General features: G+C 52.9%; 1 protein-coding gene across 1 annotated transcript in view; it reads right to left on the reverse strand.

Moving 5' to 3' along the window:
• Positions 1-1,135: 1,135 nt before the first annotated feature.
• The window catches only part of skd (mediator complex subunit skuld), a 72,663-nt gene continuing 60,482 nt past the window's right edge, over positions 1,136-13,316 (reverse strand). Inside the window, 6 exon segments of the mRNA XM_074087293.1 lie at positions 1,136-4,907; positions 5,107-5,357; positions 5,923-6,165; positions 6,459-6,736; positions 7,392-7,537; positions 12,953-13,179. Of these exon segments, the coding sequence (XP_073943394.1) occupies positions 4,775-4,907; positions 5,107-5,357; positions 5,923-6,165; positions 6,459-6,736; positions 7,392-7,537; positions 12,953-13,179 (1,278 nt within the window). The 3' untranslated portion in view covers positions 1,136-4,774.

The raw sequence follows: 13,316 nt of genomic DNA on the forward strand, positions 1-13,316 counted from the left end.
CTATATCAATGACAAAATAATTTACTATATTTATGACACAACACAACTGCAAAATTCAGTAAAGGGTTACATGAAAAATTGCAACTTTCTTGCTGCTGGAATCTCAGAAAGCTGTGATAATGCAGAATTCACTGTGAAGTTTAGTAATTTGATCTCAATTTTGAATTCTAAAACTCGTATGTCCATGTCACCATTCAAAAAAGCTTATTCAGACAAGAAATCTCAGAACTCATTCCTGAAAGAAATGCTAGCCTTGTTTTCCAATTTGAAAGTAGTCAGAAGAGCTGATGGATTGGAGATAAAGAATATGCGATTTATTGACTGTATTCAAATATCAATTATGTCCATTATGAATTTATTTAAAGGCTTGAAAAATGTTGGGGCAAAAAGTTTGCTTACCAGCCGGCTGAGCCAATATTCTCTGAACAAGTTTTTCGAAAAAGCAAAAAGTAGAAGCAAGAAGGGCTGTTCAAGCAGGCAATTTAGAAGCTGCTTCGCTAGATGCTTTGTTTACAATATGTTGAAAAAACCTCGTGGGGACTGTAGAGGGAAAAATGCAGTAGTACAGGAAGGGTTTAGAGCACAGTCTTTGCTATCAGTGGGAAAGTCTGCAAATCAGTTGATCAGTGTAGGAACTACTGATTACAGGTTGGCATTACCGGAGAAAAAGAGAATTGATACTGTTTGTAGGTATCTCTACCTAAAATGCATCGACTACCACTCATGCGACAAGTTCAAGGAGTATCTGAGTCAGTCGCCTGAGAGCAGGCTATATGTGGCGCCCTATCGCAGCAGCGCTCCGCTTGACATCAGAAACTGTAAACTTACCCCCCCTCGGAACTTCATATCGTTTATAATGATCTTAGAGAAACGATTCAGAGACTATTGCAAGCAGGACATCAAAATAAGCAGTATCGGGCACCAGATTCTGAAGAAAATCGCTAGCTTCGAGTTCGAGATGCCGTGTAAATGTTTTCCCCTAGATTATGTAAAGAAACTATTTGTCAGACTTAGGATATATTTCACTGTAAGAGAGAATAATGTCGTGTATAAGAAAGATAACAACAAATTATTTAATACTTTTAAAATTTAATGTAGACGACACTTGACACACTTGACAAATAAAACAATGCTATTTAAATATGTAATATTTTATTCATAATTATTATTACCTATTTTCACAGTTATTTATAAAGTTATATTAATATCAAGAATTACGCTAATTTTGTTTTACGATGTTCTAATGATTGCTCCATTCAGAAAATTTTATTTCCACACCAATCATCAGATTTTACGCTTACACTAGTATATGACAAAATGGTGAGCTCTATGTACAGTACAATCCCATTTCCCTAAATAAATTGACAATCGACAATAACAAAAAAGATCGAAAACAAAATTCCTAAAAATAATACATTCAACTACAAATCTCGCTCAACAACTGTACATAATATTAAGAGTGGTTCCTCTAAGACGGCCGTCCCGGCGCAGCGGGCAATAATCAACGGCGTCGACTACCCCGCGCTATGTACAAAATGTTTTACAAAACAAAATATAAACTATATACAACATCATTAAATATTCTCAAATGCTGTAACACATTTAAAACATTTCATATTCAACTAGGCGTAATTCAGTTAGCCCGGCGGTCGCCCGCCCGCGTGCGCCGCGCCAAGCGAGAGATACGAGGGCCTTGGCTACGTCCCTCTCGCTCGGCCCAGCTGCACGTCTGCGAAACGCGACTGGCAATACTTTAAGACGAAAACATCAATAATTAATTAGGTACTAAACAACAAAAAATAAATTCAAGATTGTTATGAATTCATTTGATTTCAGTTTTTTACGAAACAATAGCAAAAGATTCCTAACGTTTTCAGTCACTCGACGGTCCACAGGCGATAGGATAAAATGATAAAAAATCAACATAAAAAAATGAGTAGGTAGAGTTAATCACACGCTCCAACATCGCGCGCCTCGTATTTACAATTCACAGCAAATGTCGCTACACTTAAGCTTTAATATATATTAAAATAGAAAATTTCATATAACTACCAAACTGTCGGAGATTCGGTGAACCAACATGACTGTTAATTCCGTGGACTCCAATTATACTTTTATAAAACGACAATGTCTAAAATTATACAAATGCTACTTCGAACGTTATCTAGGGGGCTCTCTTTATCGCTATTATTCTAACCGTTAAACTATTGGTGTCGCTAATTAGGTTTCAATCGGAGGTTATTTATTTCTCATCATAAGACATTATTATTAGCAATTCTGTTTATTTTAGAATGTATCGCAGCCGCCTGGCGCGGCCGGCGCGGCGGCGTGAACCTATTTGAGCTTTTTGTTCCCTCGTATAAAACTGCATGAGTCGATCACTCATACCTAAGTCTGTGGTCAATTCGTCTAATATAATTGCCCCTAAACAGGTCTACGCAACGAGGCCCAGCCGAGCGAATAGAGTTGCTAAAAATCTACTGAATACAAATTTATTTTCAAATAAAAAGTCCATATAAAAATAATATCAGAGTAATAAATTAAGATTGCCTTTACTTTAAAATATAATACACATTGGAACCCTGCGAAGAGACAGTCCGTGGATAAAATAAAAGTGGTAAAAAAATATCTAGAACACTACACGTATCTATCTACTCCTTTGGTAATTCATACCGGTTTAATAAAATAACGTAAAATAAAAAATATATTACATTATACATATAGCACAACAACGCAACGCAGGTAATAATGACATTACAACCGTAATAAATACATAACTTGTGACATGGCGTCAGGTGTCACACGCGTGACGCCGACCAGCGACTAGTCCGCTGTAGACGCTCACACAAACCAATGTGGAAGGCAAGGGTCCGGACGAGGAAGTCATTCAAAATCTTTATACATATCAATAAAAAGGTAAGTGTTTATTTTTTATTTTAAACGGGAAGTCAAATATATAGTGACACCTGTCAATGTAGTGAACTACCCTCATCTAGGCAAAATTCTGCCTCGGAAATTATAAAGTTGCGTTAGTAAAATATTGTCAAATAATCATAATGAGTCATCTCTGTAAAATTGATTACTATATTAAGAACTATTAAAATGTTTCGTGACAACCATCGTAAATTAATCAAGGAAGAATGATTCCAGTGAAAGACTGACGGAAGTTTATCCTGACAGGAAGTTTTTAGCATTTACTTCTGAATAACAGTTTAAATTCAACCTCTACGTGCAAATTGAGATTAAATTTAAATTATTAAGCAAGTATTTTAAAGTCACAACTTGTATGAAATGCCCTTGTGAATTATTCTCAACTATTAGGTACGTATCGCTGACATAATCGCATTATAAATAAATTAACGATCTACATTTTTTGGCTCCTTTCTAAATAAGTTAAATTTTATACAAAATTGTTTAAGACGCTTATGATTGTGCGTATATCGATCTCAAAACAGTGGGTCTACACAGGCTTTGAGGTTTCATTGCCCCAACGGCGCATCCTGTGCCCCATTGAAGCAAATCGTCTGTGTCATCTATTTCTCACTATTGACTGTATAAAGGCTACGCGTATATTTGCTATAAAATGTTTTGATAAAATGTACAAATAAAATTGGTGTTTTTATAGTTACGCTATGCTCAATTGCAGAGCTTCTTTAGCTCTCAATAAATCGCCTGATTCACCTCATATGTGGGTGCATCTTTTAGATACTATTATATCTGACAGTTTAATTAAAGGAAAGCGCAGCAGACGCTCAGGGAAGGAAGCGTTAATTAACGAGATGTTCCTATCACCACTAAGTAACAATTCAAGCGCTGAATCACAAATACATTCCTATGCTACCCATAATAAAGATCTGAGAATACACCATTCGGTTTCTGTGATCAATAACGATTGAATCATTTGTACTGTGTTTTGATTGTATAATTATCGCATGCTAGTTTTGTAAAATGTATAAATCCTGATTAAATATGTAAATGGAATCGTTATCACGCACAGAAATTTTGCCAACCGATGTTAACATCTATCCCATAATCATAACGTTTCTTACAATCGAATGTTCTAACTTACGTATCAATCCGCATGCCGGTGGTACTTCAGCGCTGTGGGTGGCGACTGACCCTACCCTAACGTATAATTTACCTAAGTACTTGTCGTCTAGAATTCTATTCTTAAACTGCCTTTATAAATTTATCCGAGCCCCGGTGTGTCGCCAGCAAATATAGCATTATCATAATTATAGAAAAAGTCCTATCTGAATTTAACTAGGTAATAAATTAGTGTATTCGTTTTATCTAACCGTCTCGAATAAATAAGGCCGCGCCGCTACGTGATGACGACAACGAGGGCTTACGTAGGTCCGGTACGTCTCCAGTGCCACTGGCCTCTTATTATCATAATTATTAATTACTCTAATATTGACTTCGATACTAGTGAGCGAGGTCGTTCATTTGGTTAAATCACGGAACAGGAGGTTGGAGAGGCCCTCATATCCGATTTTTACTGGAGTGCAGTTTTTGTTCTTCAAGCCAACGCAGCTTGGCATGCACTATTAGCGAGTAAGAGTAACCTCAGAGTGGACTTTGTTTTAGGTTAATAAATGAGTATTCTGTAGTAGCCCTTTCCAACCTCTATTCCGTGTGAACAGTTAAAATGGCGCCAGCGTAAGTTTCCAGTGGTCAGACTAGAGGGTCGTCCGGTCGCGCACGTTGGCTAGTGTAGCTAATGTAGCTTATGTAGCTAAGGTGGCTAGTGTCTCTCGTGTAGCCGGCGTGTCTACCCGAGCGCGGCGGCGGTGTGGTACAGCTGCATCAGCACTTGCACGTGGAGCGGCAGGCAGGAGCGTCGGTCGTGGGTCTCTCCGTCTAGAGCGAGCCACGACAGCGCGTTGTAGCCTTCTAGCACGTATCTGTGAATACATAAAACAAGTGTGAAGACGCGCAAGTGAAAGACGGCAAAAGCGCAACCAGAACAGCTCTTTGGTAACTGTGTCACGTAAAATTTTTGTTTATTACTGGCTAGACCAGGCTAGGTACGTTGACGCTGTGTTGTGTTGGGTGATGCAGGGTGGCGTATGTGCGTGTGTGTGTGTGTGTGTGCTTGTATACCTGAGCACGTCGGTGGTGGTGGTGGAGTCTAGCGGGTGCGTGTGGTGGTGTCGCTGCGTGAGGCTGGTGTAGTCGTCGGCGGCCTGCACGTGGCCGGCGTGCAGCAGCAGCGCGGTCTTGAGGAAGGCGGGGCACGCGTCGCGCAGGTGCGCGCAGCCCGCCCACCACCAGGCCGGCATCGCGCCCAGCGGCGCCGTCGACACCAGGTAGCCCAGCGCCAAAGGCTGCTGCAGCACCGTGCCCACTTGCTCCTGACACACAAAATAGTCACCTTACAATACCTACTCTATCTTAGTTCACATTTTTACCAGGCGTCATTTTGGACAAACGAAAGCCTGTTTTTATATAATAATAAAAAAACCTTTCATAATATTAAGAATTAAAAAAAGTCACAATTGGCTACTGTAACCGACCAGATCAGGCGCAACACGCAAGAGACCGAGAGTAGTCTCGACTAACCAGTCCAAATCATTTGATTTACTTGAATGCACACAGCGACGTACTGGAAAAATGTTGGCGACCAACTTTTACCGGAGCAAATTTGACCAAATAAAATTAACAGTACTTGGGCGACCGAGCTTCGCCCGGGCTAAAATTCAAAAACACGCCTTTTCCCAGAAATAACACCAAGCTAGATAGACTATTCCTTAACAGCGGTATCCGAGATCCCCGAAATAAATAAATACATACACAAGAATTGCGCGCTTAAAAGTATACAATTTAGAACATGGAATTGAACGGTCCGTTTGTAGAGCGGCATCGGCACTTCGATTCAGTTGACGTTGAACTAGCCGTCTGTCTGTAGTCACTAGTCACCTGCGTGTTGTCTATGGGCGCTGCGCTGTGCACGGGCTGCGGGCGCGCGGGCTCGTCGTCGTCGTGGCGGCGCGGCGAGGCGCGCGGGGAGCCCTGCGGCCACATGTTGTTGAACATGTCCGTCATCAGCAGGTCCGTCATGTTGTCCTCGCCCATGTCCTCGTCGTTCATGTCCACGCCGAGGAACATCATGTCGTCCGCCTCGCCGTTCGCCATCGGCTGCTCGAACGGCATCTGGTTAGACTGCAACACGATAACAACGGTTATAACAGTTAATTCGTTCACGTTCGCCATCAACAGAAACACGCTCTCACAAATAATAGGTAGACATAATACTACTGCCCTTTTGAAGCATAAGGCGGTATCTAAAAAAAAAAACTTCAGAGTTATTTATACCATCTGATGCAGAATGTTGGGCTACAGAAAGGTATAAATAATTCGAAACACCTTTTTTTGGATGTTCATCAGGATGCTAAACTCCCCCAGTGAACTGGACAACTGATCAATACAAAACCATAACAGTAGCGTGATGTTACCTGCGTGGTGGCAGACGTAGGGAACACGAGTATATGCGTGGCGGTGACGTCCCGGGGCGTGTGCAGATGGCTCTGTATGGAGGCCTGCGAGAAGCGCTCGTCGGGCGTGAAGCGGTCGGCCATGAGCCGCAGGCAGGGGTCGGGCTCCGTGGACACGAGGCACGCCGACAGGATGCACGGCGCGCCCGCCGGGTACAGCACCGAGCAGCTGCCGCAGATCTCGCGGAGCATGCTGGACGCGCGGACCAGGTTCTTGCGGGACAGGAGCCAGCTCCAACCTGGGGGACATTTCAATTTATAACGTGAGACGCGTACTTCGATGTGACGAACAGCAGGGCTACTACGAAACTCGAAGTTCGTGTCATGCGATCCATGTGACACTTAACGTCAAAAGTGCACTTGAACTCCATGAAAACAAGCAAACTGATGTTGATGCAAACTGAATTGAGACTTCTGTTTGATATTTGTGTCCATTTCCGTTTTTCTCTTCTTTTTTCAAACCTGAAATATCACGAACAACGGTTTTTCTTTTTTTTCCAAGCACCATTTTACAGGTGGGTTTAGATGCTGTCCGTCCGTATCGTCGCTAAGGTCGTAGGCACGTAACACACATTGAGCTTCAGTTTAAAGTGGCTTTCGCATTAGGGCGCTAGAAAGTCTGTGGCTTAATTTGAAAGCGGTCTTACGCTTCAAAAATCCACTGTCTAGTCTTCTCAAATAAAAGTTAGGTATAAGTATAGCCAGAGATGTGCATAGGATCAATGGCGCCTTGAGCTGGCGGCGTGTAGCTGCGGGTCAAACCAGCGTTGCCTGTCGGTATTGGAATTGACCTAATGTGCGCCACTGGATAGCTGGTTCTGAGAGGGGCCCTGTGTCCAACAATGTGACGTATATAGGCTGGAATGATGACAGGTGGTGAGGAAGCCCGCTCACCCTTGAGCTCGCCGTGCCCGATGCGGCCGAGCCGGCCGACGACGAGCCGCCAGGGCTGCGCGGCCTGGCTCATCACGCCCAGCGCCCAGTCCATCAGTTTCGTCAGCCCGCAGCGCCGCGCCGGCGCCATCCGTCTCCGCCGGGATCTGTGGCGCAAAATTGCTCAATTAACATCATTGAACGGTTAACAATATTCACACCTGATTCATTAACTGATTTCAACTCCACCATTAACAAAAACCATCAGCCGTCAACACTAACTTTTCTCCGCTGTCCAAACCGTCAGTTTATGTGGATAATCTTTCAATTTACAGTTGTGTGACGTCAGTGATGGTATGACAAATATGGCACGAAAGAATTTTTTCACACCTTTCCTTCTGAAAAAAAAACTTCCTCCCTGATGAGAGGGAGCAAAGTGCAACTTTTCTGCTCAAGGCTTTTCTATGTGTTTTATTGCAAATGCCATTTTTTTAAGTTGAGTATTGTAAAGCCACGCCATTTTCTATGCTGGTTGTTCTTTAATAATATTTAGAATTTGTTTTTTTCAAGTTTCTTAATGCTTGGTGTGAAAAGTTGTATGAGCCACTCGGGAGCAAAATTATTTTCATCTTGGGCGTTAACACTTGAATCCCTCATTTCTCTTCTATTGTAGAATCCTTCGCTACATTACGGATTCAATGTACGCCCTCGCTGTAAATACACCATTTTGCTCCCTTGTGACACAAATAACTATTAACGCACGCTCGAGTGAGAGGAGAAGTCTGGAGAGTGGTCCAGGCAAGGCAGTAGAGCCAGCAGAGCGCGTGCATCACCTGTGCGGCACGTGTATGTTGATGGCGGCGGTGTCGAGCAGCTCGCCGCGCGCGTCCGTGGCGGCGGCGAGCAGCCAGCGCTGGTCGTGCGACAGGCAGTAGCACAGGAACAGCACGGAGCCCTGCTCGCCGGCCTGCCCCCGTCTCCGCCGCCTCCTAGACAGTAGAGCCAGCAGAGCGCGTGCATCACCTGTGCGGCACGTGTATGTTGATGGCGGCGGTGTCGAGCAGCTCGCCGCGCGCGTCCGTGGCGGCGGCGAGCAGCCAGCGCTGGTCGTGCGACAGGCAGTAGCACAGGAACAGCACGGAGCCCTGCTCGCCGGCCTGCCCCCGTCTCCGCCGCCTCCTAGACAGTAGAGCCAGCAGAGCGCGTGCATCACCTGTGCGGCACGTGTATGTTGATGGCGGCGGTGTCGAGCAGCTCGCCGCGCGCGTCCGTGGCGGCGGCGAGCAGCCAGCGCTGGTCGTGCGACAGGCAGTAGCACAGGAACAGCACGGAGCCCTGCTCGCCGGCCTGCCCCCGTCTCCGCCGCCTCCTAGACAGTAGAGCCAGCAGAGCGCGTGCATCACCTGTGCGGCACGTGTATGTTGATGGCGGCGGTGTCGAGCAGCTCGCCGCGCGCGTCCGTGGCGGCGGCGAGCAGCCAGCGCTGGTCGTGCGACAGGCAGTAGCACAGGAACAGCACGGAGCCCTGCTCGCCGGCCTGCCCCCGTCTCCGCCGCCTCCTAGACAGTAGAGCCAGCAGAGCGCGTGCATCACCTGTGCGGCACGTGTATGTTGATGGCGGCGGTGTCGAGCAGCTCGCCGCGCGCGTCCGTGGCGGCGGCGAGCAGCCAGCGCTGGTCGTGCGACAGGCAGTAGCACAGGAACAGCACGGAGCCCTGCTCGCCGGCCTGCCCCGTCTCCGCCGCCTCCTAGACAGTAGAGCCAGCAGAGCGCGTGCATCACCTGTGCGGCACGTGTATGTTGATGGCGGCGGTGTCGAGCAGCTCGCCGCGCGCGTCCGTGGCGGCGGCGAGCAGCCAGCGCTGGTCGTGCGACAGGCAGTAGCACAGGAACAGCACGGAGCCCTGCTCGCCGGCCTGCCCCCGTCTCCGCCGCCTCCTAGACAGTAGAGCCAGCAGAGCGCGTGCATCACCTGTGCGGCACGTGTATGTTGATGGCGGCGGTGTCGAGCAGCTCGCCGCGCGCGTCCGTGGCGGCGGCGAGCAGCCAGCGCTGGTCGTGCGACAGGCAGTAGCACAGGAACAGCACGGAGCCCTGCTCGCCGGCCTGCCCCCGTCTCCGCCGCCTCCTAGACAGTAGAGCCAGCAGAGCGCGTGCATCACCTGTGCGGCACGTGTATGTTGATGGCGGCGGTGTCGAGCAGCTCGCCGCGCGCGTCCGTGGCGGCGGCGAGCAGCCAGCGCTGGTCGTGCGACAGGCAGTAGCACAGGAACAGCACGGAGCCCTGCTCGCCGGCCTGCCCCCGTCTCCGCCGCCTCCTAGACAGTAGAGCCAGCAGAGCGCGTGCATCACCTGTGCGGCACGTGTATGTTGATGGCGGCGGTGTCGAGCAGCTCGCCGCGCGCGTCCGTGGCGGCGGCGAGCAGCCAGCGCTGGTCGTGCGACAGGCAGTAGCACAGGAACAGCACGGAGCCCTGCTCGCCGGCCTGCCCCCGTCTCCGCCGCCTCCTAGACAGTAGAGCCAGCAGAGCGCGTGCATCACCTGTGCGGCACGTGTATGTTGATGGCGGCGGTGTCGAGCAGCTCGCCGCGCGCGTCCGTGGCGGCGGCGAGCAGCCAGCGCTGGTCGTGCGACAGGCAGTAGCACAGGAACAGCACGGAGCCCTGCTCGCCGGCCTGCCCCCGTCTCCGCCGCCTCCTAGACAGTAGAGCCAGCAGAGCGCGTGCATCACCTGTGCGGCACGTGTATGTTGATGGCGGCGGTGTCGAGCAGCTCGCCGCGCGCGTCCGTGGCGGCGGCGAGCAGCCAGCGCTGGTCGTGCGACAGGCAGTAGCACAGGAACAGCACGGAGCCCTGCTCGCCGGCCTGCCCCCGTCTCCGCCGCCTCCTAGACAGTAGAGCCAGCAGAGCGCGTGCATCACCTGTGCGGCACGTGTATGTTGATGGCGGCGGTGTCGAGCAGCTCGCCGCGCGCGTCCGTGGCGGCGGCGAGCAGCCAGCGCTGGTCGTGCGACAGGCAGTAGCACAGGAACAGCACGGAGCCCTGCTCGCCGGCCTGCCCCCGTCTCCGCCGCCTCCTAGACAGTAGAGCCAGCAGAGCGCGTGCATCACCTGTGCGGCACGTGTATGTTGATGGCGGCGGTGTCGAGCAGCTCGCCGCGCGCGTCCGTGGCGGCGGCGAGCAGCCAGCGCTGGTCGTGCGACAGGCAGTAGCACAGGAACAGCACGGAGCCCTGCTCGCCGGCCTGCCCCCGTCTCCGCCGCCTCCTAGACAGTAGAGCCAGCAGAGCGCGTGCATCACCTGTGCGGCACGTGTATGTTGATGGCGGCGGTGTCGAGCAGCTCGCCGCGCGCGTCCGTGGCGGCGGCGAGCAGCCAGCGCTGGTCGTGCGACAGGCAGTAGCACAGGAACAGCACGGAGCCCTGCTCGCCGGCCTGCCCCCGTCTCCGCCGCCTCCTAGACAGTAGAGCCAGCAGAGCGCGTGCATCACCTGTGCGGCACGTGTATGTTGATGGCGGCGGTGTCGAGCAGCTCGCCGCGCGCGTCCGTGGCGGCGGCGAGCAGCCAGCGCTGGTCGTGCGACAGGCAGTAGCACAGGAACAGCACGGAGCCCTGCTCGCCGGCCTGCCCCCGTCTCCGCCGCCTCCTAGACAGTAGAGCCAGCAGAGCGCGTGCATCACCTGTGCGGCACGTGTATGTTGATGGCGGCGGTGTCGAGCAGCTCGCCGCGCGCGTCCGTGGCGGCGGCGAGCAGCCAGCGCTGGTCGTGCGACAGGCAGTAGCACAGGAACAGCACGGAGCCCTGCTCGCCGGCCTGCCCCCGTCTCCGCCGCCTCCTAGACAGTAGAGCCAGCAGAGCGCGTGCATCACCTGTGCGGCACGTGTATGTTGATGGCGGCGGTGTCGAGCAGCTCGCCGCGCGCGTCCGTGGCGGCGGCGAGCAGCCAGCGCTGGTCGTGCGACAGGCAGTAGCACAGGAACAGCACGGAGCCCTGCTCGCCGGCCTGCCCCCGTCTCCGCCGCCTCCTAGACAGTAGAGCCAGCAGAGCGCGTGCATCACCTGTGCGGCACGTGTATGTTGATGGCGGCGGTGTCGAGCAGCTCGCCGCGCGCGTCCGTGGCGGCGGCGAGCAGCCAGCGCTGGTCGTGCGACAGGCAGTAGCACAGGAACAGCACGGAGCCCTGCTCGCCGGCCTGCCCCCGTCTCCGCCGCCTCCTAGACAGTAGAGCCAGCAGAGCGCGTGCATCACCTGTGCGGCACGTGTATGTTGATGGCGGCGGTGTCGAGCAGCTCGCCGCGCGCGTCCGTGGCGGCGGCGAGCAGCCAGCGCTGGTCGTGCGACAGGCAGTAGCACAGGAACAGCACGGAGCCCTGCTCGCCGGCCTGCCCCCGTCTCCGCCGCCTCCTAGACAGTAGAGCCAGCAGAGCGCGTGCATCACCTGTGCGGCACGTGTATGTTGATGGCGGCGGTGTCGAGCAGCTCGCCGCGCGCGTCCGTGGCGGCGGCGAGCAGCCAGCGCTGGTCGTGCGACAGGCAGTAGCACAGGAACAGCACGGAGCCCTGCTCGCCGGCCTGCCCCCGTCTCCGCCGCCTCCTAGACAGTAGAGCCAGCAGAGCGCGTGCATCACCTGTGCGGCACGTGTATGTTGATGGCGGCGGTGTCGAGCAGCTCGCCGCGCGCGTCCGTGGCGGCGGCGAGCAGCCAGCGCTGGTCGTGCGACAGGCAGTAGCACAGGAACAGCACGGAGCCCTGCTCGCCGGCCTGCCCCCGTCTCCGCCGCCTCCTAGACAGTAGAGCCAGCAGAGCGCGTGCATCACCTGTGCGGCACGTGTATGTTGATGGCGGCGGTGTCGAGCAGCTCGCCGCGCGCGTCCGTGGCGGCGGCGAGCAGCCAGCGCTGGTCGTGCGACAGGCAGTAGCACAGGAACAGCACGGAGCCCTGCTCGCCGGCCTGCCCCCGTCTCCGCCGCCTCCTAGACAGTAGAGCCAGCAGAGCGCGTGCATCACCTGTGCGGCACGTGTATGTTGATGGCGGCGGTGTCGAGCAGCTCGCCGCGCGCGTCCGTGGCGGCGGCGAGCAGCCAGCGCTGGTCGTGCGACAGGCAGTAGCACAGGAACAGCACGGAGCCCTGCTCGCCGGCCTGCCCCCGTCTCCGCCGCCTCCTAGACAGTAGAGCCAGCAGAGCGCGTGCATCACCTGTGCGGCACGTGTATGTTGATGGCGGCGGTGTCGAGCAGCTCGCCGCGCGCGTCCGTGGCGGCGGCGAGCAGCCAGCGCTGGTCGTGCGACAGGCAGTAGCACAGGAACAGCACGGAGCCCTGCTCGCCGGCCTGCCCCCGTCTCCGCCGCCTCCTAGACAGTAGAGCCAGCAGAGCGCGTGCATCACCTGTGCGGCACGTGTATGTTGATGGCGGCGGTGTCGAGCAGCTCGCCGCGCGCGTCCGTGGCGGCGGCGAGCAGCCAGCGCTGGTCGTGCGACAGGCAGTAGCACAGGAACAGCACGGAGCCCTGCTCGCCGGCCTGCCCCCGTCTCCGCCGCCTCCTAGACAGTAGAGCCAGCAGAGCGCGTGCATCACCTGTGCGGCACGTGTATGTTGATGGCGGCGGTGTCGAGCAGCTCGCCGCGCGCGTCCGTGGCGGCGGCGAGCAGCCAGCGCTGGTCGTGCGACAGGCAGTAGCACAGGAACAGCACGGAGCCCTGCTCGCCGGCCTGCCCCCACGTCTCCGCCACCTCCTTCAGCGCGCGCGGCGGCGCCAGCACCCACGCCGGCGAAAACAATTTGTACGGGGCACGGTTTTTCTCCTGAAAACAATCAGTAGACAAACCGTCACACCCGAGCACTGAAGAGTCACTTATTAATTACAACCTTAACAAAAACCCACGCGTAAACTCGGTAGCAGTCCCTAAATAATTTGGCACATCGAATTGGATTAACACAC

This window comes from Choristoneura fumiferana, chromosome 5 (genome assembly GCF_025370935.1).
Source record: "Choristoneura fumiferana chromosome 5, NRCan_CFum_1, whole genome shotgun sequence".
Classification (NCBI taxonomy): Eukaryota; Metazoa; Arthropoda; class Insecta; order Lepidoptera; family Tortricidae; genus Choristoneura; species Choristoneura fumiferana.